Raw genomic sequence first — 27,845 nt, forward strand, 5'->3', positions numbered from 1 at the left:
CCTTCCGGCCTCTCGATTGGCCCGGCCAGAGCGCGGCCGGACGTCTATGCCATTGGCCGAGCGCGTTCTAAATTATGGATGGGGCGGGCTTCGGCAGCTTTCTGAGTCAGATAGAAACACTGGACTGTTTGTCTCAACTCCGCAAATTTTATTTAGAAAAAAATGATGGGGTTTGAAAAAAGTGACACCGCTCATTACGTACGGACCTAGAAGCTTCCACCCTTCTGTAGCTCCTTAGTCTCTTCTTTCACTGTTCAACCTTCCTCGATTTCTGGAGCAGAGAAAAGGTCAAGTGCCTTGACGAAGCAGAGTGGACGGTGAAGGTGCCTGAAAACGGCCAGAGAAGAGCCCCAGGCGATCGATGTTGCGGTGGAGAACACTGTGCAGCACAGCCAAATGGGGTCCTCCTTCCCCTCCACCCTCCCTGGAAAAGTCCCGGATGAAGCGGCCCCGCTCAGACTGGAAGATGAACTTCTGGGGCAAGGGCCCATGCTCCCGGAGAAAACCCCAGACACTAAGCAGCAACAGACGCACTTCAAAAGGTGCCAGTTGGCTAAATACCTCGTGCATATTACCCAGGGCTGGTGGCAAGAGGCTTCCCTCAGCCATGACAGCCACCAGGGTGCAGGATGCCTCCAGGTGCCAGGGGGAGTGGGCTGTATCAGGGTGTCGAGAGGCTTCCCAATGGCTCAAGAGGGCAGCCAGCAGCCCCCGCAGCAGCACGGAGCAGTAGCACAGGGCTGGGGGAGCAGCTGCTACCAGCTTCAAAAGCTCAAACAGAAGGGGTTGTTCCCGGAAGCGCCGACCAATGCGGAGATCCCGCTCCACAGTGGCCCGTGCATGATCCTCTGGGGGCCAGGCCAGTTCAGCACCAGCTGCATCAGGACACACGCTCTCCACTAAGGTCACTGCAACTGCTTTGGCTGCCTCTGGGCTCAGGGTGGGAGCCCCCCAGCACCCCTCACACTCACTGCCCCCAGGAGCACTGCAGCAGTGTACTAGAAGGCTAAGGAGGCTCTGGGTGTTATAGATAACTTCCTGATGGTTTCGAGACTGCACAAGTTTAGGTGGCTTTAAGCCACGGCCGATGACTCCAGCGTGGAAAACTGACCAGATCCCTCCAGGGCCTGGCACAGCTGCAGTATGCCTCCGGTTAATGTCCAACAAAGAGGCAGAAGCCAAAGGGGTCGAGACAGCTGAGAGAATCTCATTGTCCCCATCCATTTCCCCTCCAAACAGTTCTGTGTTGCCCCGATGTAAGGCTCCCTCAACTAGCAGCTGCAGGACAGCCTTGAGCCCAGCTGGGGAAGTCTGAGAAAGGCGAGTAAGAAGCTGGGAGGCTGAGGCCACGCCAGGAGGGCCGTGCAGCCTTAGAGAGGCAAAGAAGCGATGCACCCCAGCTCTCACTAATCCCAAAAGCTGGGAAGGGGACAGGGATTCTGAAGGAAAGGGACATATTGCCAGGAGGGAGGCAGCAGCTTCAGCTACTTCCTCCTCTGGATGTAGCAGAAGAGGAGCCAGATCAGACAGGTGGGCTGAGGCTGACTCCCCAAACCGGGCGCCTAAAGCTGAAGGGCCCTCACCACCCTGCTGTTCCCAGCCCACTAACAAGGCCAAATTGCGCAGAAACCGGGCTGTGAAGGGAGGCTGTAAAGTTCCTGCGTGCACTCTGGCCAGGCAGCTCCGGAAGGCCAGCGGAAGAAGGCCAGAGAGGCTGACCACTAGCCCTGCGTATAGCTGTGTTGCCAAACTCAGCTCTTCAGGGCTCCGGGCTCTGCTCAGTAAATGGCCCAACGCCTCAGGTCCACAGCTAGGTCGAGTATAGACAGACAGCAGGCCCAGGAGCTGGTGCTGCCAGAGGAAGCGCTTCCGTTCCAGCCGTAATGTCTCTCCACACAGCTCTCCAACATGGTTTCTTAATGCATCAAGGAAGGGCACTGGGCGAGGAGGTGGGGGCGGGCCCAGCACCCCTTCTCCAGGAGACCCTCCCCGATGATGAACCAGTTTTTGTAGATGTAGCAATAGCAGCTGGATTAGCCGGTCGCAGGCCTCTCTCACAGTGTCTGGCACAGCCAGGCCCTGGGTAGTAATGACTGAAGCAGGCATGGCTGTATCCACTAAGAACTGCAGCAGGCGGTAGGCACCAGCCCCAGAGGCCTGGCTTACCAGGTGCACAGCCAGGTTTAGCATGTTGTCCAGCTCCTCTCTGGGGAACCCCTGTAGGTGTTGCTGCAGCTGGCTTAGCACTGCTGGGGGCTTGAGGCAGTCTACAAGTTCTCCAGAGACTGTGCCGAGCAAAGCTGGTGACATGACTGCCAGCTGCAGGAGGAAAGGAACTGTGGCCTGAAGGGAGGGTTCCCCATTGCGGCTCCCAGGACCTCCTGCCAAGCTATCATGAAACATGCGCAGGAGTTCCCGTCGGATGCTGTCTCCGTGGCGAGAGGCCAGATGCCCTAGGATGCCTACAACTGAGGCAATCTTGGGCACCCGTTTTTCCCCAGGGATGACAGGAGATCCAGGGAAGGGGTCTGTAGATGGGGTTTGAGAGGAGCTTCCACCACAAGCACCAGCTCCTCCTCCAGCCCCACTATGGACACAGAAGTCCTTAAGGCCACAGGAGAGGACTCGGGAGATGATGGTGCCAGGAAAAGAGGAGCCAATATGGGCTACAACCCAGTCAAAGTGTGGAGAATGCTGGACAGAAGTGTCCAGCAAGGCATCCACACATGCATCTGGGCAGCTACCAATGAGAGCTGAGAGGCACTGCACATAGATGTCCATTAATGTGCGGGTGGCCCTACAGCCCATCCACAGCTGCAACAGTTCATTGAGAGAGCCAGTGGCATGGGGAACACGCTGATGCTGACCCGAATATGTACTGCTCAGTTGTCCCATAAGGTCAATGGACCATGCACTAATCACAGGTGCCCAGGCCTTTGGGTTGGCCCGGATAAACTCACATAGCACCTGCTGTACTTCATGCACCACATCCTCTAAGCCAGGTCCACCAGCAGGGACATGGGAGGGTGGAGGTGGACGGAGGTGAGGTGGACCAGCCACAGGACTTTCCTCTAGGGCAGCTAGGTGTGCCCGGACACTCTCATCAAAAACACCTCTCAAGTGGTCCAGTACAGCAGCCCGAGCAGGTGGCAGAGAACGGAGCAGGAGAAGACCACATCGAGCATGTTCACGAGCCGAGAGCTGGTGGCCCAGAATGGGGTCTACACCCGTCAGAAAAGCCTTGATTTCTTGGGACAGCTCCTGGGCACTATAAGGAAGCAAAAGAATTGACTCAGAACATTGGGAGATATTGGGAGAGTCACATTCCTTCCAAGAGCTTTGGTTTGTTTTATGTATAATAGGGTAAAACATCCCTCATAAGCATTTATAAAGGTTCAGAAGCATACCCACTCCTGGTTCACCTTAGTCATTCCGTAAATGCTGTTCTTCTTGCAACAACGAGCGTAGCACATTACCTTTCAAATATCCAGGTATTTTTGTTTCTTTTTCAGCGCTAGGTATCAAACTCAGGGCTTTAGCATTCTAGGCTAGAGCTCTCTCACTGAGCTACATCCCCAACCCTACTTTTAAGTACTTTACCAGTATTTTTTCAGTCAGTCCTGACAATATGGTTAGACTATTATGATCACATTTTACAGATAAAGAAATGAAAGAAATCAGGCTGAATGCTCCAAAAGGGCAGGAATTACTTCTTTGCTCTTAAAATACAAGAATTCCTGGGCTGGAGTAGTGGCCAATGCCTTTAATCCCAGCACTTGAGAGGCAGAGGCAGGCGGATCCAAGTGAGTTTGAGGCCAGTCTGGTCTACATAGTGCATTACAGGACAGCCAGAGCTACAAAGTGAGACCCTGTCTTGAAAATAAATAAATAAATAAACTCACAAAATTATATTTTATCGAGGTGCTAGTGTATGGAAAATACTCATTGAAGATTTGATGAATTAAGTAAATATATTCTGGAGTTCTATACCTCCTTTAACATCTTCCAGCCCCCTCTACAGCACAAGCACCCTGAAATCTCTTAATAGCCAGAAAACTGTAAACCCTTTTCTAAAACTCTCCCTCCCAAATGAGTGCCTTCTCATATTGTACAAGAATTCTGCCACACTTGGTGGTACAGGCCTTTTTTTTTTTTGGTTTTTCGAGACAGGGTTTCTCTGCGTAGCTTTGCGCCTTTCCTGGAACTCACTTGGTAGCCCAGGCTGGCCTCGAACTCACAGAGATCCACCTGGCTCTGCCTCCCGAGTGCTGGGATTAAAGGCGTGCGCCACCACCGCCCGGCAAGTGGTACAGGCCTTTAATTCCAACACAGATCTCTGTAAGTTCAAGGTCAACCTAGTTTACATAATGAGTTCCAGGACAACTAGATCTCTCTATAGAGACCCTGTCTCAAAAAATGAGAGTCTTAAGCGCAGACTAACAATTAACCACCTTCAATGTGCTGAGAATCATGAGGAGGGGTGTCACAGGACACAGATGAGCAAGCCTTTCAATCCTTCCCCTCCCCACATATATAAGCTCTGTCTTAGAGGTTCAGAAAGCTAAGATGAGAGAGGAAGTGAAACCCCCTGCCTCTTACTGTCTTTTCTGTCAAAGACAACAGCATTCTCTGGGCTAATAGGGTTCTGTGCCACCCCTCTGGTTCAGAAACCAAAAGGCACCTCAAAATGAGGGAAGTGTGCAAAGGGAAGGCTAGCACAAATATTGAGGCTCCGAGCCTTGGTTCCCAAGACACCCTCCACGGAGTCTGAGCCTCCTCGAAGCAAAAGGGGCAGGGAGGCTAGGTTCTCAGGAGTCCTGATGTCCCCAAGTGCTGGCAGAGCAAGGCCGGCATAAGAAGCCATTGAGGTCTAGGGAGAGGCAGAACCAAGGGCAGGGCAAGGCAGGCAGGCAGTGCAGCCCAGAGTTTTTAGTGAGGCGGTCCCTGAGTTCAGGGAGGACGCGACCAGAATCTCTGAGAACCCTGACGCGAGTTCTCAAGGTAGGATCCGGCTTTCTGTAGAGAAGGCTGGGCATCGGCGCGGGGTCGCGCGATGAGGGGGTGGGGTACCAGGGGCTCTGACTACCTGAGAGGCGCGGGACCGTGGGTGGCGGGGGCAGGCCCGGGTGGCCCTGGGGCCCCGGGAGGGTCGCACAACGCGGACATCCCGGAGCCCTACCCGGAGCCTGAGGCGGGAGCGGCGAAGCACAGGCGACGCATGCGCGCTGACTGGAAACGCGACAGAAATCAGCGACCCCGCCTCTCAGGAAAATCAGTCCGGCCAAGTCCGAAGCCCTAGTACTTTGGTTCCGTGTCGCATCGGTCACAACAGGTAACAGGCTTGCCCTCCTCGCAACCTTCTTCCCCACCCCCACCCCCGAATGGCCTCTTGACACTTGAAAGCTACTGGGGACCTTTCATTCACAGTGCGACCTAATTATTTTTCCTAACAGCAATAGTATTAACGTGCAACTCATGAGCTTTTAAAAACGGCAGCACGGTTCCGGCCGTTCCAACTCAACGTCTGTGATCCCAGCACTGGAGGTCAACCTGGTCTACAAACTAAGACTTAGCAAGGCGGTGGCGCACGCCTTTAATCCAGCACTTGGAGCAGAGCCAGGCGATCTCTGTGAATTCGAGCCACCTGTCTCCAAGTTTTCCAGAAAGGCGCAAGCTACACAGAGAACCTGTCTCGAAAACCAAAAAAAAAAAAAAACAAAAGACTTAGGCAGCAGGCTTCATTTAGAACTGTCTCTCAGATTTTTCTTTCTTCTTTCTTTCTTTCTTTCTTTCTTTCTTTCTTTCTTCTCTTCTCTTCCTTCCTTCTCTTCCTTCTTCTCTTCTTCTCTCTCCTCTCTCCTCTCTCTCCTCTCTTCCTTCTTCCTTCCTTTCTTTCTTTTTTTTCCGAGACAGGATTTCTCTGTGTAGTTTTGGTGCCTGTTCTGGAGCTCGCTCTGTAGACCAGGGAGATCACAGAAATCCTCCTGACTCTGCCTCCTGAGTGCTCGGATTAAAGGCGTATGCCACCACTGTCCAGCTCAGATTTCAAAACAAAACAAAATTTAATAGTGTAACGTGTTTCTCTTTTGTCAGTCAGCCTGCTTGTTACTTGCTTGTAGAGATGGAGTCTCGTGAATTTAAACTCCTGATCCTCATGCCTCTCTCCCAGGATTTCAGGCATACTACCATACCTAGCTTTTGCTTTTGTTTTAGAATAAAACTGCTCAGGCTGTTCTGTAATTCTTTGCTCTAGTGCTCTTCCTCCCTGAGCCTCCAGAGTAGCTGAGACTAGACGGTTACCACTACCCCTGCTTACTATGGAGCTTCTCACTCTTAAAAAGTTTACGATCTAAGGGAGTTTGGGTTTGGATCTATGTGCCATTATTGGCAATATAACCCTGAACAAGTGGCCTAGCTACCTGGAACCTATTTCCTCATCTATAAGATGAACATGACTTCTCTGCCTCACATAGTATGTAATAAGTCACTTATGTAAAATTCTTGTTTGGTATTTTGTTTTTCAAGACAAGGTTTGTCTGTGTGATCCTGGCTGTCCTGGAACTCACTCTGTAGACCAGTCTAGCCTCAAACCCAGATCCACCTGCCTTTGCCTCCTGAATGCTGGGACTAAGCGTGGGTGCCACCACACCCAGCCTAAAGTTCTTGATATAATGCTGGATACAGAAACCCCTCTGAATAACAAGAGTCAGTTTGAAAGGACTAGAGAGATGGCTCAGTGACTGCTGTTCTAAAGGACCCAGGTTCAATAACCACCCCACATGGTGGCTCACAACCAAGTCTTAACTACAGTTCCAGGGATTAGATTCTATTCCTAAAGATAGTACCCAAGGTCCATTTCCTTATTTGGCCTCTGACTCATTCCTGAGACAAAACACCAAGGTTCAACAATCAAAATTCATTATTTGGCTAACATGTCCCAATCAGAAGTTACCAACTCACCCTAGTCCAGATGCCCCATTTTCTCCTTAAAATCCACTCCAGAAAAAAAAAAAAAAAAAAAAAAAAAAAAAAAAACACCTGCTGCTACTGCTGCTTGCTTTTTGCCTTTGCCCAATCCAGAGGCAGCTTCCCCTACTGATTGCCCCTCTGGGGTACTCAATCTCCTTTTTGCTGAGAATTTGGTGTCTGGGTGTGTCCTATACAAGGCTGCCCTCCCTTACAGGCTTACCCTCTTCTGGCCTCCAAAGCATTAGGCACAAAAATAGTGCACATATATACATGCAGTCAAAACACCTGAACATACTTAAAAAAAAAATTAAGTTTTTCTAGATCTTGAATCCTCACCTGTCAAATAGGTATACTGTAGTGGAACTGATATGATCATTGCCATCATGAATCAGAACAGCTACCCACATGAGACCCTATCAATATTTCCTTATAGAATGAGTGTGCTGGTCATTGGCCCCTCAAATGAGTCTATCCACCATTCCCACTACCACCTCCAACCACAACAGTGTATAATCTTGTCCCAGCTCCATGTAGTCTTGGGAACTGCTGGAACGTACATGTGAAAAGTTGACTGGCGTTAACTGGAAAGATGCAGCTTTCCTGACCTGCCACTTGAGCCAGGGTGCAGCTTTTTGGTGATGCAACTGCCCAAGAGTCACTCACACCCCTGTTACACAGACAAATAAAAACAATAAATACAGCCTGATGGTGGGAGTGCACACCTTTAATCCCAACACTCAGGATGCAGAGGCAGGAGGATCTCTGTGACTTCAAGGCAGGACAACCAGAGCTTCACGGAAACCCTGTCTTGGGGACTGGGAGGAGGTCAGAACAAAAAACAAATTCTTGATTCACCAAGCTGGACTTTGGACTTAGATAGAATCATTTTGATTTGTCAGTCCGGGCATTTCTGTGTCTCTCATGGATATATTTATATGTTAAGGGTATTGTTGTATGGTTAATGAAGTAAAAATATAAGAAACATCTGGTAACTATTAAACATTTTTTAAAGATTTGTTACTAATTTTTTAGGTTTTTTGAGACAGGGTTTCCCTATGTAGCCTGGCTGGTCCTGGAACTCACTCTGTAGACCAGGCTGGTCTCGAACTCAGAGATCTGCCTGGCTCTGCCTCCCAAGTGCTGGGATTAAAGGCATGTGCCATCGCTGACCATCTTGTTTTTATTGTTTTCAAATTATATGTATATGAACATGCCTGTGTGTGTACATATATACACAAATGCAGGTGTCCTCAGAGTCTAGAAGAGAACCTCTGATACCCTGAAGTTGGGATTACAGGTAGTTGTGAGACACGTGACATTTGGGCTAGGGAGATGACTCAGCAGTTAAGAGAGCTCTTGCCACTCTTCCAAAGGACCCGGATTCAATTCCCAGCACCCACATGGCAGTTAACAAATGTCTGTTACTCCAATTCCAGGGTATGTGACATCCTCACACAGACATATATATAGGCAAAAAACTCCAATGTCAGCCTGGCAGATGGTCGTGCACACCTCTAATCCCACTACTTGGGAGGCAGAGGCAGAGGGATCTCTGTGAGTTTGAGGCCAGCCTGGTCTACATAGTTTCATGATAGGCTCCAAAAGCTACACAGAGAAACCCTGTCTCAAAAAAAAAAAAAAAAAAAAAAAAAAAAAAAAAAAAAAAAAAAAAAAAAAAAAAAAGAGAAAAAGAAATAGAAAAAAGAAAAAAAAAAGCCAATGTACATTTAAAGAGAGGTGCATGACATTTATATACAAGTTCTTTGGGGGTAGAGTTGGCTCAGTGGTTAAAAGCACTCACTACTCTTGGAGAGGACTAGGGTTCAATTCCCAGCATCCACACATGGCAGCTCCCAATTTAATTCCAGTTCAGGGGACCTTATGCCCACTTCAGGCCTCCTTGGGCAGAAAACCAAGCAACAACAAAATGTTGTCTGGAATAATGATTCAGTGATTAAGAACACTTGGTGCTCTTTCAGAAACCCATGTTCAGTTCCTAGCACCTACATGGCAGCTCACAATGTCTAACTCCAGTTCCAGCCTCTTCTGGTTTCTGCAGACACCAGGCATGCACAGTGCACATGGTGTACAAACATTCATGCAAGCAAAAGACTCAAACACATAAAATAGAATCTGTTATTGGTATTTAGTGGAGAAGGAATGGAACATTAGAGCATTGCTGCAAGCCATGTCTCATTTTTTAAAAATGTTTTGCTTTGTTGTTACATTTACTATGTGAATGGGGGAACATGCTTGACACAATGCAAGCGTGGAAGCCAGAGGACAACTTTGGAGAGCTGGCTCTCCTTCCATCCCTGAGACTGAGACCCTAACAGGGATGGAACTCAGGTTGTTGATGTCAAGCACTATTATCATTAGCCTCCATCTATTTAGATGTTTGCAATGTTAAAAGTCCGGAAAGGAGGCTGGGCATGTCTCATACCCATAATCCCAGCAGTGTGGAGGCAGAAGGATCACATTTCAAAACAATCCTGCCCACATCCTCCACCAAAACAAAACCAAAACAAACAAACAAACAAACAAAAAAAAACAATCCTGGAACATATAAAGCTTCAAACACAAATCAAAGTCCTCAGAACTGGCTTCCTACAGCAAAAGTGCTGACAGATATACAGGCCCTCAGGATGCAGATGGCACAATGGTTGCCTAGAATGAATGAGGCCCAGGGTTTGACTCCTAGAACCACCACCATCACCAGCAAAAAAAAGAAAAAAAACTGTTACTATAATCCCAGGCCACACAGGTGTAGTGTCAAAACCACTCTCAGGATTATTACCTCCCCACCTACCATCCTGTATTTTTCAGAAATGGAAAGATGGGGACCACTGAAGAAGCTACCTAGTTTCTTTTATAGATCGGGTTTTACTACGTAGCCCTGGCTGACCTGGAACTCATAAGTAGACCAAGCTGGCCTAGAACAGAGATCCGCCTGCCTTTGCCTCCAAAGTGCTGGAATTAAAGGCGTGTACCACTATGCCCTGCACCATCTAGTTTCTTAATGCATTGCTCAAGTACACTGTGTACCTTGCTTCTGAAATAGCACTCAAAGACCTTTTTATATGGCCCATCCCCATTCTTGCACTTATTCACACATGATAGTCCAAGCTCCAGGGCTTTATTACAAAAGGAGCTGCGGCTAGAGACAGCCCTCTCCAGTCTTTTTCTGTGTCCTCTTCCCTCCCAATATATAGCTCCAGGGGAGGTCAGTGGGTCATTAAGGAAGGGGTGTCTGAGAGAGTGAAATATGGTAGTTATTTTCTCCAAAGTCCTCCAAATTCTTCTGGCTGCTGTTGAGAATCTTCTAATAAAAGAAGTAGAGACTTTAGCTCTCATCCCCAAGATCCTCCATGTCTACATCCTGGGGAGCTTTTATCTTCTTTTGTCGTTTGGGCTGTGGCTCACTCGTCCTGGTTGACTTGGAAGGGGCTTCCACTGAACAAAGGGAAGAAAGAAAAGAGGCAGCGTTGTAAGAACCCAGGTAAAATCCAGACTCCCTTCATGGAACCTTTGTGCCCTAGACATACCTTCCATGGCTGCTTTTTCTTTCTGGGCAAGGCGAATTTGCTGCAGGAGTTTCCTGCGCTTCTTCCCAGATAGCGTGATGTTGGCACGTGCACTGGACCTGAATGACGGATAGGAACAAAGATACCCAGGTTAATCTGAACAAACCTAAGCCACAAAAGTGATCCTATAGGCCGGTGGTGGTGGTGGTGGTGGTGGTGGTGGTGGTGGTGGTGCATGCCTTTAATCCCAGCACTCGGGAGGCAGAGCCAAGTGGATCTCTGTGAGTTCAAGACCAGCCTGGGCTACAGAGTGAGTTCCAGGACAGGCTCCAAAACTACACAAAGAAACCCTGTCTCGAAAAACCAAAAAAAAAAAAAAAAGTGATCCTACCTTCATAGATTTGTATCCAAAATTCTTTGTGTACCTTTGAGAAAATTATACTAATTGTTTGCACTTATGTGTGCACTTTTATTTCAAAAATCCAAGTTCATGTAGATAACCATTGGAAGGGTGGAAGAGTCGACAATCTTCCTTAGTAGAATTGAAACCAAAAACCCCTGTGAGCAACAGTATTGTGAGAGGCTGATGGTTTGGGAACTACCATAACTGTCAACTAGTTCCTGCTTAAACATGAGAGAAAAGAGAGCAAGAAAATGGGAAAAGTCTGAGCTGCTCTGAAGCTTTGTAGGAAGGAAGTAGGAATGACCGCTCGGAGGGGGGTAGTACCGTACTCACGCCCGCTTCTTGAGATGGTGCCTCGTAGTCAGCCCTTCGTCTATAACGGCCCCGACCACCTGGCGCTTCCGTCGCCGATCCCTGCTCAGCACCCTCCGGCGCTTGAACAACTTCTTCTTCAGCTCCTGAAGGAGAAAAAGACACGCATCAGAGTAAGGTTATGCACGCCCACTCGGGATCCCCGCACCCGGCTGCCCCAGACACCACTGATCCTGTCCCGGGAGAGGAAAACGCTCCGGGAAGCCTGGGGAAGCAAAAGCGCAGCTCCCAGAATCACCGTCCGTGGACGATTGATCTTTCCTCCCGGAGGTCCCATAGCTGAACTCGGAGGTTCACACGTGGAACCGCACTTCCGCTCCGATCTCAGGTTCGGCCAAGAGCAAAAGGCTCCGCCCCCGGCCGCCGCGGACCAATCGCTGCTCGGCGGAAGGCTCCAGGCCTATATAAACGAGTTACGCGCTTCTACAGGTCTTTCGAAGGATCGTTTTCGCGTAAGTCTCTTTAGATTGTGGGTATTTGGGTGCCGCTGGGGTCTAGGCCTGACCTTGTAGACCCTCCTTTTCTTGGCGGGGATCGGGCGTACCATCCTGCTCCCCGTTATGTACGGAGGCAGAAGGAAAGGGCTCTGGCCCTCTCGGCGTTATGTCTTCGGTGCCTGCGGCCTCCCGTTCGCCGGTTCTATCCTCAGACGCCGGGACACCACTCCCTACGCAGAAATGTAGCCAGACCCTGCGGTCCCCTCTATGCGACAGTCACGCTCTTTTATTTTGATTTCAGGTCTGTGGACGTGACGCCCCGGGAGTGATAGCTCATGTTTTCCTTCGCGGTTTATTGTTGAACCAATAAAGTCAGTGAACCCTAAGAGCCCTGTGTGCGCTTCCTTTCTTTCCCGAGACTCGGAACTTGTTTATGTTGGGAGTGCGCGTGACAGTTCACTGAAGATCCGCTGGTCGATCTTGTGGGGACCTCGGATGCGAGTCTTTCGCGGGGTGGGGGCGGGGGGATCTTAAACCTGTAGTTCATCCTATGGTAAAAGGCCCATCGTAATCATAGAACCAACCTGGGTAGCACGTTCTTCCACCCCTGGCCAGTAGTCTGGCCGACTGAAGGCTCTGAGATTGACTTCACTCACAGCAGTGCTTAGGCAGTGACCCCACCTTCTGCTTCTTTGCAAGGCAATCCAGGGACACTTTTTAAACTGCTGTAGGGGGCAGACTGTCCACTGTGGGTATTGGATGTGAGCTATGAGGTCTCAAGCCTGCACAGGCCTCCGCTTAACCCTGCCGATGTCCTAGGGCTGGACTTGGTTCCTGTGGCGGGGCCCATATGAATAGCTTTATGCAAGGAGGCCATGGCCAAACATGCTGCCTCCTGCCTTCACTTTTTTTTCTGGGGTGGGGAGTGGGTCCAGACAATGATTTCTCTGAAATCCAGGCTGGCCTCCAGCTCAGAGATCTGCCTGTCCCTACCTCCCAAGTGCTGGGATTAAAGACATCCACCGCCACCACCTGGCCTGTCTTCATTTTTTAAAGACATAACCAGAATGTGGGAGCCCTAGCATCCTCGGGTTTCCCAGGTGTTCGGGAATACTGTTGTCAAGGGTTGTCTAGATTACCCTGATGTTGAACTAATCTGCTTGGAGTAGAAATTCAATGGCTGGACTGAGTGTAGGAGTTGACCTTTTAAGAGCATTATCTACTGTGCTTATTAAGTTTTCTCAAAGACGTTTTCTTAACCCTACCATTTTCTGTTGGGAAAGAGAGTTTTGCAATATGAATAGCTGGTAGTTGAGAATGGAATAACAGGGTTATGCAATTTGTGCCCTAGTTAATAAATCTGGAGCGTGAGGGTGATACTGGTTTGTACATGTGTTGGGGCAGATACATTATCCAACTGCTGCACTAAATGTGTGTCCTATGGCAAAATGGCTTTGAAAACAGTAACAAATGAAATGGAGGGAGAAAGAACAATACTCACCCTCAAAGGTACTGGGAGGTGGGAAATGGGAATATTCCACAAATCTGGTTCTGTAGATGCAGGACCCTGTTGGGTCCCAAAGAGGACAGGAGTTGGGAGTCTCTTGACCCTCTGTATCCTCAGGAATCCAGGAGGCATCCTCTTCTTGTTCATGCCCCCAGCCAAGTCCAGGGTTAAATGTTCTTAAAGGAGATGTGGGGTCCTGTGGTATCCAAGCCCAACCTGGGAAAAGAGTTAGCCTATGACATCTTGATATTTTAAGGATTTAGCATGTGCATGAGGTCAGAAGAGGAAATTCAAGCCTTAGAACTAGAGTTACATATGGTTATGAACTACCACATGAGTTCTGGGAACCAAACCTAGATCATCCACTAAAGTAGAACTACTGAGCCTATTCTCCAGCCTCATTATTTTTCTGAGTATGAGACAGTTTTTCTCTACCTTTAACCCTAGTACTGAGGTGGTGGAAGTAGTCAGATATCTATAAGATCCAGGCCCAGCTTGCTTGTGGGGATAGGGGTCAGGGTGGTAATTTGTGTGTCTGTATTTGTATTCAATTGTGAGTACAGGTGTGGAGGCCAGAGATCAATATCAGGCATCTATCTTCCTCAATGGCTTTTCACTTTATAGTCAGGGTGTCTCTGAACTGAGAGCTTTTCAGCTAGTCTAACTAGGTAGCTTGCTTCAGGGATCTCAGCTTCTAGAGTGCACTGTGACTGCAGGTGGGCTACTGTGCCCAGCTGGTGTTTGTATGAATATTGGGGATCTGAACTCAAGTCCTCATGCAGAGCAACCACTACCCACAGAGCTACTCTCCAGCCCTTTTTCCTCATTTATAGAGGGAAATTATCTCCCTATTGAGTTCTGAAAAATCATAAGGTAAAAATACTTAACACAGTGATTTGTGCATAATGCTCAAAAAAAAAAAAAAAACCCAAAATGTTACAACATACAGTCATCCATCTAAAATGTTAATTACCTCTAGATAGTTAGATATGGGGTAATATCATCTACCCTCCCCAGTAACGAATTGTGTATTTTAAAATATTAAAAGTCCAGGTTACCACTAGACAAGTAAGCAAGGCCCAGGCCAAACAAGATAAATAATGACTCCTGTAGTCAGAAAACAAAAGAACAAAACAAAAAGTACGGATCAAGGCTAGGGCGCAGCTCAGTGACAGATCAACTACCTAACTCACAAAAGGCCTTGGCTTTGGAGCTGGTGAGATAGCTGAGCCAGCAAAAGGCCAACCGGGGCAAATTTGACAGTGTTTAATCTCTAAGACCCACATACTTGTCTTCTGACCTCCACAGGTAAGCAGAGGACACGTGCATACACTACCCATGAAATACACCTTCACACTCACGGTTTGTTTGTTTGTTTGGTTTTTGGTTTTTTGAGACGGTTTCTCTGTGTAACCTTGGCTGTCCTGAAACTGTCTCTGTAGACCAGGCTGGCCTCTAAATCACAGAGATCCTTCTGCCTCCTGAGTGCTGGGATGAAAGGTGTGCACAGGGTCTCAATGTGTTGTTCTGGCTGTTCTGGAACTGTGTGGATGGGGCTGGCCTCACAGAGATCTGCCTCTTCAATGCTAGAATTAAAGATGTATGCCACCACTGCCCAGCAACACACACACATTTTTAAAAAATGCCCTGGGTTCTATCCCAACAGTACAAACAAAGGAAATCAAAATCAAGCAAACAGTAGAAAGAGTGGCGCTCTGCCTGTAAGAAAACTGGCTGTTGGCCGGGCGGTGGTGGCGCACGCCTTTAATCCCAGCACTCGGGAGGCAGAGCCAGGCGGATCTCTGTGAGTTCAAGGCCAGCCTGGTCTACAGAGCAAGATCCAGGAAAGGTGCAATGCTACACAGAGAAACCCTGTCTCAAAAAACCAAAAAAAAAAAAAAAAAAAAAAAGAGAGAGAGAGAGAGAAAACTGACTGTCGCACTGGCAACTTGAGTTTAGTCTCTAGAACCCACAAGGTGAAATGAGAGAACTGGCTCACACCGGTTCTCTTCTGACCTACATCCACACTACGGTGCACCACACTCACAAATACAAGTAAATAAATATTATTATTATTGTTGTTTTATTGTTATTTTGGAGATATATTCTCATATGTAGACCAGGCTGGCCTGTAACTCATAAAAATTGACTGCCTCTGCCTCTGCCTCCAAGTGCCTGAATTAAAGGCAGGAGCCACCACACACAGCTATGCCTAAATTTTTTTTTTTTTTTTTTTTTTTTTTTTTTTGGTTTTTCGAGACAGGGTTTCTTGGTGCAGCCCTGGATCTGTGCTGGATCTGGCTCTGTAGACCAGGCTGGCCTTGAACTCACAGAGATCCGCCTGGCTCTGCCTCCCGAGTGCTGGGATTAAAGGTGTACGCCACCACTGCCCAACTGCCTAAATTTTTTTTAAAGACATCACTCATTACAAGATCAGAACAGCCCTCTAAACCAGGCAGGGTACAATGCCTGGGGCTCAGGCTTTTAATAATCTCAGGTACTCAGAGGCTGAAGCAAAAGGATTACCATGTGTTCAAGGCCAGCCTGGGTTACACAGTGAACTCCAGGTCAGTCTGAGTTGCAAAGTGAGACTGTCTCAAATAAATTAATTAAAAATAAAAAGGACTGGCAATACAGCTCAGCAGTAGAGTACCTCTCTAGGTTCATTCTTCAGTGTCTAAATAAAGGAACAAACAAACAAACAAGCCAGGCATGGTGCTACAGGCTTGTAATCCCCCAATTTGGGAGGCTGAAGCCGGAAGATCTTCAGTTGGAGGTCAGTTTGAACTATAGAGTGAGACTTCTTTGAAAAACAAAAACACAAAACACCAAAGCTGTCCTCTAATGTTCATCAATGGCATCAACTGTCTAGACTCTCACCTACTTACCATATTGTGTGTGTGTGTGTGTGTGTGTGTGTGTGTGTGTGTGTGTGTATGTATTACTGGGGATGGAACCCAGGGTCCTGTGCATGCTATTATACACTTTAGCCCTAAGCTGCACCACACCACACCTCCTATTTCTAATATTCCTGGACACCTACTGTGGGTCTGGAATGTCTAGTTGACAATGACCTGAATGAAGAAGCCACCACCCTCACCTGGCTCTTCACTTTGGTCCTGGAAGAAAGCTTCTGCTTCTTCTTCTTCACCATCAGTGAGCAGCAGCAACTCCTCGTGTGGCCACTGGTTGTCCTCCTGGTCTTCCTCATTCCCCTCTGAGGCCTCTACCACAATAGAGGGCAGGCGGGGCTTCTGAGACACCTGCATTAAGTACAGCAGGGGTGTCGGGCCCAGTTCGAGGATGAGCCAGTCCCAGGACCAGTAGTACTCACCTGAGCATCCTGATGACCTTCGCATCTGCCAATCTCTTCTCTGTTCTTTGAGAGAGGATTCATCAACCGGGGACTTTCTGGATGCCATGAAGAGTCTTGGCTATCTCCAGACCGAGGTCCATCCTTGCTACTCCCTGGCACAAGGGCCATGATAGTGACTCTAAGAGTGCAGAGCGGTTGGATTCCAGGTCAAGCACCCCTGCGCAGATCCCCACACAGACTAGGCTTTAATCTTCTTTGGAGAGGGCTCCTTAATCACTTCTGAGGAAAGAACGCTGACATGCTGGGAGATTATGGGCCTTCCAAGGGAGGGGAGAAGCCAAAGAGGAGAGGCAGGAGCTTTATTCTGTTTACTCCCTGAGACACTGGGGATAGCAGTCAAAGTAGGAAACAAGGGCATCTGGATTAAAGCCCTATAAATAAAGAGCTGTGATGGTAGATTTCCTAACTCCTTGTTTACTGGTTTTCTCAAGTGGGCTTATATATTTGTATGTTTTTTAATGAATGTTTATGGGGCTTTTGCTATTTGACAGGAACCCTTTTCATTTATTTACCTTAAATGTATTTATTTTATAGGTATGGGTGTTTTGCCTGCAGGTATGTCTACTGCCAGAAGAGGGCATTGGATCTCTTAGGACAAGAGTTCCAGGACATGCTCCCACAGAGAAACCCTGTCTCCGAGAAACAAAAACAAAAACAAAAACAAAAAAAAGCACAGGCAGGCAAAACTCTGGGACCTCAACGCCAGCCTGGTCTACCCAGCAAGTTCCAGGCCAATCAGGACTACAAAGTGAAATCCTAGAAGCCCTTTCTTTTTTTCTTAAATTTTATATGCATTGGTATTTTGTCCACATTCAGGCCTGTGTGAGGGTGTTGGATCCCCAGGAACTGTAATTAGACAGTTGTGAGCTGCCATATTGGGTGCTAGGAACTGAATCTGCGTCCTCTGGAAGAGCAGCCAGTCTTCTTAACCAATGAGTCATCTCTCTAGCCCTGTAAGTCCTTTCTTAAAAAAAAAAAAAAAAGAGGAAAGAATGGACTAAGTAAGCACATATATATGGTGATTCACCTTCCTTAAGTTCTGAGATTTCAGGTGTTAGCCATTACATTGTGTACTTAAAATACTGAGAACAGCCCTGTATGGATCTGAAACTTCCAGGGGTTGAAAACTGGCAGTGGTTTTTGTTTTTAATTAATTTTTTATTTTAATTAATTAATTTAATTGATTTCAGTTTCTGTCTTCTTTTTAAAGATTTATTTATTTATTATGTATACACCATGTATGACTGCAGGCCAGAAGAGGGCACCAGATCTCATCACAGATGGTTGTGAGCCGTCATGTGGTTGCTGGGAATTGAACTCAGGACCTGTGGTAAAGCAACCAATGCTCTTAACCTCTGAGCCATCTCTCCAGCCCCTTATTTCGGTTACTTTGTGTAGCCCTGGCTGTCCTGGACCTCACTTTGTAGAACTGGCTGGCTTTGAACTCAGAGGGCCATCCTGGTATTAAAAGCATGAGCTACCACCACCCAGCGAAAACTGGCAATTGAAAAATCCACAGCAATCATGCACTCTTTGATGGCAATGGACCTTGGATCTAACTTTATTTTTTCATTATTTTATGTGTATGAATGTTTTGCTTGCATTTGTCTGTGCACCACAGTGCGCGTCTGGTGCTCACGGAGGCCAGTAGAGGGTGTCAATATCCCGTGGAATTGGCTTCGAGAGCAGTCGGTCTCAGGGTAGTGGTCTTCATTCCTGCAGCCTCGGTATCCTCTGGGACTTTGTTAAAAGTGCAGATCCCAAGCCTCTCTCCAGACAAGTGCATCTGTGAGGACTGTAGTGGGAAGAGCCCACCAGCTTATCAAACATGCCCAGCAAGTGAGCGGGATACAGTTAAACCTGACAAGTGTTCCCCCTCTCATTCCGACATAGAGGTGGGTGTGCCCATTCCACAAGAATTCTTGTTTGTTTTTAAAGATTCTGTCAAAGAATTGACTTACTTGCTTTGGGGGTTTATTTTTTTTTTCTATTTTACATTATAGCCCTGTAAGTCCTTTCTTTAAAAAAAAAAAAAAAAAAAAAAAAGAGGAAAAAAGGAATGGACTAAGTAAGCATATATATATGGTGGAACTGGAGTTGTGAGCCGCTATGAGAGTGCTGGGTATTGAAGCCAGGTCGGCTGAGCCATCTCTCCAGCCGGCTCCAGCATTTAACATGCTCAATGTCCTTTGCTCAGTTATTAAGCCTCATGTTGGGTGAGGTGGTAGCGGCAGGCGGGTTCCTTGTGAGTTCGAAGCCAGGGGTGTACATAACGAGTTTCTACACAGGGAGCTCCAAGTCGGCTAGTGGTGCATAGTGAGACCCGTTTTTTGCTTTTGTTTTTCAAGACAGGGTTTCTCTGTGTAGCCCTGGCGGTCCTGGAACTCGCTTTGTAGACCAGGCTGGCCTCAAACTCAAAGATCCGAATGTCTCTGCCGCCGGAGTGCTGGCAATTATAAGCCTGCGCCACCACTGCGCGGCTTTTGTTGTTTTTTAAAATCTATGCTTTCAAGAGTCAAGAGTCCAAACGTTTCTAGGGACCAACCCCACTCTAGCCCAGCAGCTGCTCTATGGTTTTCGGTTCCGCCCCGCCCCTCCCAGGTCGCTCTAGCCCGCACAAGGAGCGGTGAGACGTCCTGGCTCCGTTCTAGGCTGCGGGAGGATGCGGAGGGCGCCTCGTTGGTAATATGGTCGGCCATGGATAAGGTTCGTAAAACACTGGTGGCGGTTGCCGTGCTAGGCGCGGGTGCTGGCGTGGGCTCCACTCTGTTTGCTCTTGTGGTCCCAGGAGAACTACAGAAGCAGGCAATGCTGCAGGTAGAAACAACCGGGCTCCCCGAGGTGGGTGTGCGTGGGGAGAGGCCCTGTCTTCGGGCCTGGGCTGCAAACATCCTTCTTGCCCACAGGAGATGCCGGAACGGGACCCGCAGCGCAGGAACGAAGCTGTCAGGACCAAGGAACTAGTGATGGCTACCCTGAAGAAAGCGGCGGCCACGGAGGAGAACGTGGCCTGGAGGAAGAACTGGACCGCAGCAGTTAGCGGAGGCAGCGGGTCAGAGTGACACAAGAGCTTGCGGGTGGGCGCCGGGACCTCCGAGACGTGGAGGCACGATTCAGGATAACACAGGACTCTACCAGGCACTGCGAGCTGCAGTCCGTGAGCGCGTTAACGTGCACATCACGTGACAGGACCGAGACCCGGGTCGGATGTGTAGAACCAGAGGATCTAATAAATAATCCAGTTCTTCCGTTAAATTGACTCCGCAGCGGGATTCCTAATACCTAGAGAGCTGTGAGGGTCCACACGGTGGGCGCGGAAGACCAGGGTAGCTGATTGCCACTTCCCCTGGAGAGTTCTATAGGTTTTCTGACTATTCCAAACAGGTCACATGATCTAAGTTTGTTTCTGCAACTGGCGGTAAGACTTTTCTGAAGTCTGTTTTTGTGTGTCTATGTTGTGTGAATGAAAAGTGAAAATTTGAGCGCGCTGCCTGTATGGAAGTCACAGAACAGCCTTGGGAAAACCAGTTCTGTACTTCCACACTGTCCGGCTGTTGGCCAGGTGCTTTCACCGCTGAGCCACCTTACATACCCTAACTTTTTTTGAGACGAGGTCTCATATATCCCAGGCTAGCCTGAAATCCGATATGAATTCTACTCTCAAGTGCTGTTGTTACAGTAGTGAGACCCCATGCCCAGCTTCAAGCCATGTCCTTCAAACCAGAGCAGACCTGTGCCTCCTCAGTACTTGGATTAAAGGTTTGTGCCAGCACTGCCAGGCCTGGTTAAAGTCTGTTTAAGAGAAGCTGACTTGGTACTAGAACAGCTGTGTCGTCCAGATTACTCTGAAGCATAGCATGTTGATGTACACCTATGATCCCAGCACCCACAAGAGTAAGAAGATAGCAATTTCAAGACAAGCCTGGGCTAATACACAGCGAAGACCACCTAAAAGGAAGAAGAAATTTGATCTAACAATTCCATGATATTTAAAACCTCTCTGAGCTGAGAGTGTCTTTGTAGCTAGCCCAGGCTGGCTTTAAACTTCAGGTAGTGATCCCATCTCAGCTTCTCCAGTCCTAGGATCACAGGCTTGTGCCACCACCCCTAGCTTCCGTTGTAGTCTGTGACTTGTAATTTCCAGACAGTTGCAACAACTCACTTGATTGAATGTTCAACTACCGTACAGAAAACTGCAGGTCTGGTGCCCCAGCACATAACACATGGTGTACTGGTGATGCCAGCACTGGGGAGGTAGTATCAGACGACCACGGTAGGGCCCAGCATGGCTGGCGGCATACACATTTAACCCTAGAACTTGGGAGGCAGAGGCCTGGTCTACACAGCAAGTTCCAGCACAGCCAGGGCCGAGGGCTGAGACCCTGTCTTGAAAAACCCAGTAAGAAAGAGAGAGATAAGAAGTTCAAGGTGGTATTTCACTGCATAGCAGGTCCAAAGTCAGTTTGGGATACATGAGTTTGTCTCAAAAACTTTACATTAGTTATTATTAGTTTATGTGGTGCAAACCCAGAGGTGAGTACTGGTGTTTGTTCCAGCTGCTGAATATGGTCAGCTCATACTTAACTCTGTATGTGTTTAAGGCATGGTCTCTATGTAACTTTGGCTGGCCTGGAACACAGAGATCTGCCTGCCTCTGCCTCCTGTGTCTAGGATTACTAAGGTTGTTCACCAGCACACCACATGGTGGGTGTTCTGATGGCCGAGAATTGTAGCTTCTTCTCTGCACCCAGGAACAAGAGGAAGTCAGGGATTTGACAAGACACTAGGGCAAAGAGTTAAGAAGCTCCGGAACTCTTGAACCAAGCAGAGCATCGAGACACACACCTTTAGTCCCAGCTCTCTAGGAGGAGGTAGGTAGATCTCGAGTTCTAGGACAGCTAGGGCTAGAAGAGAGAGGCCCTTTCTCAACAAAACAAAGCTACCTCGAACTAGACTTCCTGGATGGGTGTACAAGTTCTTTTATATTTGCTACCAATATCAGTTTGGACAATGGTCTTGCAATTTGCTGGCTTGATCTAAGTGCTTTCCCAGCATGCATAAATCCCTAGGTTCAATCCCTGATACTATGGAAAAAAAACATTATATGTGCTGCTCAAAACACTTCGTTTGAGACAGGGTTTCTCTGTGTAGCTCTGGCTGTCCTGGAACTCACTCTGTAGATCAGGCTGGCCTTAACTCAGAGATCCACCTGCCTCTGCCTCCCGAGTGCTGGGATTAAAGGTGTGCACCGTCACTACCAAGCTTCTAATACAGCCTTTTTTTTTAAAAAAAAAAAGACTATTTTGCCTACATGAATGGTAGAGGGAATTGAATTCAGGCCCTCTGAATCTCTCTAGCCCTTCAAAACACTTTGTAAGATTTATTTTTATGTGTATGTGTGAGTGCTTGTACACACGTGCAGGCCTGGTGCCCAGAGGCCGGAAGAGGGCATCAGATGCCCTGGAACTGTGAGCTGCCTGGTGTGAGCACTGGGACCCAAACTCTGGTTCTCTGTAAGAGCAGCAAGTGCTCTTAACCATTCGGCCATCTATCTAACCCATGTATTCAACACACTTTACAGGAAAGCACCACGGCAGGATTATCACTTACTCTTTATTTTTTTCAAGGCAGGGTCTTGCTGTGTTATCCCAGGCTTGCTTGAACTCACCTCAGTCCTCCTGTTGCCTAAGTGTTGGGATTACCACACCCAGTGATGATTTGTTTTTTAAATTGTTATGCTCATTGGTGTTTTGCCTACATATATGCCTGTGTGAGGATGTCAGAAGCCCTAGAACGGGAGCTGTAGACAGGTGTGAGCTGCCATGTGGCTCTCTCTTGAAGGTCCTCTCGAGAAGAGAAGCTAGTGAGTGCTCTTAACCACCAAGCCATCTCTCCAGCCCATGATTTGATCTTAAGAAAACACATACCATTCCATTTCCTGTGAAGGTCAATTCCTTTTAATGTCTGTGGACACGGTTTAAAAAAAAAAAAAAAAGTTATCCTACATTGGAGATGTCCTCTATGGTGTAGTGTGAGGTCATTCCACAGCCCCCCCAAAACACCCACTGCACTTTATAACCAGTGCTTACAGGGCATATATTATGTCAGGCACTGTGGTAAAGCATGTAGGTGTCACATAATACAGGAGATAGGTATTATTAACCCATCATACTAACAGAATGGCTTCAAGAAGTCAAGGCACATAACACACCTAACAGTAAGGACCTTCCTGCCCCCCACCCCCGACAGGGTTTCTCTGTGTAGCCTTGGCTATTCTGGAACTCGCTTTTTAGACCACAATGACCTTGAACTCACAAAGATCCACCTGCCTCTGCTTCCCAAGTGCTGGGACTAAAGGCATGTACCACCACTGCCTGGCCCAGTAAGGATTTTAAACTTAAGTCCAGCATGGTGGCACACACATTTAATCCCAGCACTTGGAAAAGAACAGAGGCAAGACATCTCTGAGTTTGAGGTCAGCCTGGTCTACGTAGTTCCAGGATAGCCAGGGCTACACAGTCTCTGTCTCAAAACAAACAAAAAATCCTCATGTACCACTTTATGCTTCTGAGCAAAAGGTGCCAAGCAGCTAATCAGTCCTAGAAAAATCTACTGCAAACTGAACATGAGAAAGAGGTCCTACTTCAAAGGCCTTCCCTTTATCTTCTTGTATTGCCCTTTCAGTCACTGAAGAAGGAGCCAGGCATATACAGAACTCAAAGGGTCTATTTATTAGGAAGGAAATGTCAGTGCTTTATCAAAGATGAAGAGGTCAGAGAGGGATGGTGGGATGGAGGACCCTCAACTGGGACACTTCTTGGCCACAATGAGGACAGCAGAAGGCACGAGTCCTAAAGATGAAAGAAAGAGTTTGAATTACAAGGATACTTAGATTTAGACCTTCAAATTCCTGGACACCTAACCATGTCTTTACCTATGCCTACTGCCCCTCATTCCTTTAATCCCTGACTCCTGGTCTCACATAACATACCCAGTTCCTGCAGAGGCCGCTCCATGTCAGCCTCTGAGAAAGCCCTTCTGGGGAAGCCACTGAGTAACTGCACAGGGTCCTGGTCCTGTCCAGGTTCCTCCCACGGTGAAGCTCCACATAGAGCCTCACAGCAGCCAGCTGTTCCCGGGCCCGGAACGTTTGGGTCAGGGAAGTCCCATCAGGCAGCCTAACCTAGAAGGCAAAAAGTTCTATGAGCACTGACACTGAGTGAGGACTAGGTATGGGGTGGCTCATGTCTGTCCCCAGCACTCAGGGGCAGACAGATCTCTGAAACTTCAAGACCAGCCTGGTTTACATAAAGTTCCAGGGCTGGAAGCAGGAAGAATAAGTTCAAGGACGGCATCAGGTACATGAGACACTGTCTCAAAAAACAAAACAATGAATAAATAAATAGGGTGAGGCCAGGTAATGGTAATACCTATAATCACAGTACACAGAGGTATAGGAAGGAGGACCACCAGAAGTTTGAGGTCATCTTGATCTTCACAGTGAACTGCAGGTTAGTACAGCTGTACAGCAAGACCCAGCCCCAAAAATAAAACCAAGTGCAGAATGGTGGCACATGCCTGTAATCCCAGCACTCAGGCAGAGGCAGGGGTATCTCAAAGTTCAAGACCAGCCTAGTCTACATATCAAGGAGCCTGTCTCAAAACAAACAAAAGAAACTGAAGTAACCCAGAAAGGACTAAAGCCGTCCCTGCTTTCCTTGGAGTCTGAACCAGTACAAATACGATTTAAATGATCTGAGGAACAACCACTTCTGCCCTGCTTCAAGAGGTGATGAAAAAGACTCCCAGCTACCTCACAATCAAGAGAAAACAAGATGGAATTATTTTTAAAAATCAGGTTAAGTGCCATATTATGAAAACAGCTGTATAATGAATCTAATGAAAACATTATGAATAAACTGCTGAGTAAGAATGAAGTACGGATTTAAATAAGATGGGAAGATGAAATTCGACCTCTCCTAAGAGTAGAGGAGGTAGGGTTTCAGAAGTCATGTACAAAGAAGGGGGAGGTTTGGCAAATGGGACTTGAGTGCAAACAGCTCTGGGCTGGACACTTTATGGGCTGACGCCGGGTGCCAGGAGCAAGACAGCCTCCAGAAAACATACCTGTATGCGACACTGGTCATACTCCCGCTTGGTAGGGGGCTCCTGGCTGGGAGAAGAAGGAACAGGACCTGGATCCGTTGCTGGTGGGGATGACCGAGAACCCACACTACTACCATACTGGAAGACAAAATAAAACACTAGTCTAGCCACTAGTTTAGCATGTATAAAGATGCAACCTTCAAACTCCCTGTATGACTACAGATTACCTTTAAATCAAAAACAACAACAACAAAAAATCCAACCTAGGTTTGGTGACTCACAACTTTTAGTTCTAGCACCTGGAAGGCTGAGGCAGGAGAACAACCAGAAGTCTGAGACCAGTAAACTATGTCTCAAACAAACAAGTCATATAAGCACATGCTTTCTCTTGACAATGGAAATGGAAATTAACCCGCCTACTCCATTATACAGACTTTCTAATCACCCACCTTCTTGGCTCTCTCTGCTTTGTCCCTTTCAATTTTTTCTCGGACCCTTTGTCTGGAATGCAGACAGGAAGAAAATAGGTCAGACACGGACAAGGAAAATCTTGATTTCCTTCCTTCTCAGCTACCAACCGACATGATCAGCATCCAGACCTGGCAGCTAATTCTTCAGCCTTTTCTCTCCTGCGCTCCTCAGCAGCCCGGCGCATCTCATCTTCCTGTAGTTTCTGTCGTACAGCTGACAGCTCTTGCCCTTGTCTCCTCCGCTGTTTTTCTCGTTCCAAAGCTTCTCGCTCCTCTCTTTCTTCACGCTCCCGTTGCTTCTGGGCCACAAGCTCCAACATTCTGTTTTGGAGAGAAGGAAGAGCTAAGTTGGACATGGAGTGGGACAGAGAATCTGAACAAAATAAGGGAGCAGGTGTTCCAAGGCAGATGAAAGAAAACAAACCAGAACAGTAAGTAATAAAGGGGGCCTAGGAGCACGGCCCAATGGTAGAGCACATACTTAGCATGCACAGGGCCTTGCAGTCAGAAAAAAGGGCAAATGAGCGCTAGTTATCGTGGTGTGTACAACTATAATCTCAGCACGTGCAAGGCAGAGGCAAGAGAATCAGGACTTCAAGGTAATCTGTAGTCACACAAGGAGTTTGAGACCAGCCTGAGCTACGTGAGACTGTTTCCTCGTGGTTGGTTTTTTTCATTTGCTTGTTTTGTTTTCCAGAAACTGAAAGGTCAGGTTCTATGATCAGATTTATGTTCGCATTGAGAGGAAGGAAGATGGCCCCATGACCCTTTGGAAAGTGAGTCGATGGGCTAGATATGGTGGTCCATGCCTGTAACCCCAACACTCAGAAGAATGTGGCCTGGGATATGTCCTGGGTTCCAGGCCAGCCTGAGGTAAACAGCTAGACCCTGTCTTAAAAAACAATGCAGGGCATAGTATAGTGGTGAAGGCCTTTAATCCCAGCACTATGGAGGCAGAGGCAGGAGGAACAAACAGTTCAGCCTGGCAAGAGAGAGGCTGACTCCAAACAAAACATACACACAAAGTGAAATTGCCAGTTACCTCTTAGTCTGTTCTTGTCTTTCCTCTTCGGTCAAAATGGGTTTGCTTTCTCCAGCAGCAGACCCAGCAGCTCCTACAAACAAGCAACCAGTATTATTATTTATAATAAAATCATTCTGGTTTTCTCAGGCCCTCACAAGACATCTAGAATCACAAGATGTCTCCCAGTCAGGACCTTCAGGGCCAACTTGCTCTGAGGACGTGGGTTCCCGTCCCAGGATATGGCCGAGGGGAGTCTCTAGAGGCTCGTCCACATCGGGGTCGTCTTCGTGCTCCATAAGCCTGGGAAGGGAAAGGAGGCAGGGGGTTAGCCCTGAGGCCGCCCTTGCCAGCGGCCCCCGGACCTCCGCCCGGCCGGCCCGTCGCTCACCAGTCCATCGCAGCCTCGATGCCCTGGTTCCCTGTGAGGGCCAGAGCCTTCTCCCTGGGGGCAGAAACACGGAGAGTAGCGCCCACCAGCCATGGTGACAGTCAGGCCGGGCCAGGCCCGCGGCCCCCACCACGGGCTGGGGGAGGCTCCCTTACGCGCGTCCCCTGGCAAAGCCCATCTCGATGAGGCTCTCCAGGGCCGTCAGCTCCGCCATGGCGCCCGCCGCCGCTTCCGCGGGGACCTGCGGTGACGAGAAGGAAGGCGGCAAGGGTCAAGCCGGGGCGACTCCGCCCGCGACGCCGCCCTCCGGGCGCTCGCTAACTCACCGGGCTGGGGACCCGGGGGCGGGGGTGGGGGACACTGACGGAGGAGAGCAGAGGGGAAGCGGAAGTGCCCGGTCTGTTTGGGTCACGTGGGTGGGGCGGGGTGGACGGGTGCCGGGAGAGTCAGACAAGTCTGGTGGGCGGGGGCTCTGCTCGCCGAAGCTGACTCCGAGAGCCACCGCGGTGAGGCGCTGGAGCTGTCGAGCCTGTCTGCAGAGCTTAGAAACTAAAAGGAGGCCTGAGAGATGGCTGGGCGGGTGGAAGCATCTGCCGCCAAGCCTGACTGTAGGAGTTTGACTTCCAGGCCCCACGCGGTGGGGGAGGGTGGATTTCTGTTAGTTGTCCTCTGACCTGGACACGCAAGTTGTGGCATTCAGGATAAATAATAAATAAAAGTCAATGTATGTAATAAAATTATAACTTTCTTTCTGTTTTGTTAGTTGGCTTTGTTTTTGCTTTTCGAGACAGGGTTTCTCTGCATAGCCCTGGCTACCCCTGAACTGGCCTCAAACTCACAGAGACCCACCTGCCTCTGCTTCCCAAGTGCTGGGATTAACGGTGTGCCACCACTGCCGGCTCCGGGTTTTTCTTATTAAGATCAATTAGTATTCGTGCTACAAGGTGAGCCAAGGCGGGGCTTTTGATAGCTGGACACTGGTAGTCAGCCTCAGGAGGAGGAAGTAGCCAAATAAAGAAATAGACCTTGGTGACTAGCTTTAGGAATGTAATCTAATGGATTTAGCAAGTTAGAGGCACAGGGGGAGAAGGGAAAGGCCAGTCAGCCGTGTTTGCCATGCTTGGACTGGCTAGAATCCCTTCAGTCTACAGAGCGAGATCCAGGACAGGCACCAAAGCTACAGAGAAATCCTGTCTCAAAGAACCAAAATAAATAAATAAATAAATAAATAAATAAATAAATAAATAAATAAATAAAATAATAAATAAT

At 48.3% G+C, this 27,845-nt stretch overlaps 4 protein-coding genes and 1 non-coding gene across 5 annotated transcripts; 2 read left to right on the plus strand and 3 right to left on the minus strand.

The window, feature by feature from the left end:
* Positions 1 to 125: 125 nt before the first annotated feature.
* On the minus strand, positions 126 to 5,251 carry Ints5 (integrator complex subunit 5). The gene is made up of 2 exons (XM_028857922.2): positions 5,087 to 5,251; positions 126 to 3,268 (listed from the first exon to the last, which is right to left on the minus strand). Exons 1-2 carry the CDS (start codon positions 5,164 to 5,166, stop codon positions 289 to 291), a joined length of 3,060 nt encoding a protein of 1,019 aa, XP_028713755.1. The 5' UTR covers positions 5,167 to 5,251; the 3' UTR covers positions 126 to 288.
* A 4,768-nt stretch (positions 5,252 to 10,019) lies between these two features.
* C1H11orf98 (chromosome 1 C11orf98 homolog) lies at positions 10,020 to 11,617 on the minus strand. The gene is made up of 4 exons (XM_028857926.2): positions 11,507 to 11,617; positions 11,230 to 11,354; positions 10,515 to 10,612; positions 10,020 to 10,422 (listed from the first exon to the last, which is right to left on the minus strand). The coding sequence occupies exons 1-4, from the start codon at positions 11,543 to 11,545 to the stop codon at positions 10,313 to 10,315; spliced, it is 372 nt and encodes a 123-aa protein (XP_028713759.1). The 5' UTR covers positions 11,546 to 11,617; the 3' UTR covers positions 10,020 to 10,312.
* A 165-nt stretch (positions 11,618 to 11,782) lies between these two features.
* LOC114683654 lies at positions 11,783 to 11,931 on the plus strand. Its single transcript, XR_003733187.1, has one exon. It is a non-coding gene; the product is annotated as a small nucleolar RNA SNORA57 (small nucleolar RNA).
* Positions 11,932 to 19,213: 7,282 nt separating this feature from the next.
* On the plus strand, positions 19,214 to 19,847 carry LOC114683639 (ubiquinol-cytochrome-c reductase complex assembly factor 3). Its single transcript, XM_028857960.2, has 2 exons — positions 19,214 to 19,405; positions 19,495 to 19,847. The coding sequence occupies exons 1-2, from the start codon at positions 19,286 to 19,288 to the stop codon at positions 19,648 to 19,650; spliced, it is 276 nt and encodes a 91-aa protein (XP_028713793.1). The 5' UTR covers positions 19,214 to 19,285; the 3' UTR covers positions 19,651 to 19,847.
* Positions 19,848 to 23,296: 3,449 nt separating this feature from the next.
* Positions 23,297 to 27,004, minus strand: Ubxn1 (UBX domain protein 1). The gene is given in 11 exon segments (XM_037207476.1): positions 23,297 to 23,439; positions 23,580 to 23,678; positions 23,681 to 23,771; positions 24,716 to 24,832; positions 25,144 to 25,195; positions 25,294 to 25,485; positions 26,207 to 26,279; positions 26,382 to 26,488; positions 26,577 to 26,630; positions 26,732 to 26,817; positions 26,903 to 27,004. Coding segments are annotated over 10 exon segments (894 nt in total). The 5' UTR covers positions 26,791 to 26,817; positions 26,903 to 27,004; the 3' UTR covers positions 23,297 to 23,389.
* Positions 27,005 to 27,845: the final 841 nt, after the last annotated feature.

Source organism: Peromyscus leucopus, chromosome 1 (assembly GCF_004664715.2).
Source record: "Peromyscus leucopus breed LL Stock chromosome 1, UCI_PerLeu_2.1, whole genome shotgun sequence".
Lineage (NCBI taxonomy): Eukaryota > Metazoa > Chordata > Mammalia > Rodentia > Cricetidae > Peromyscus > Peromyscus leucopus.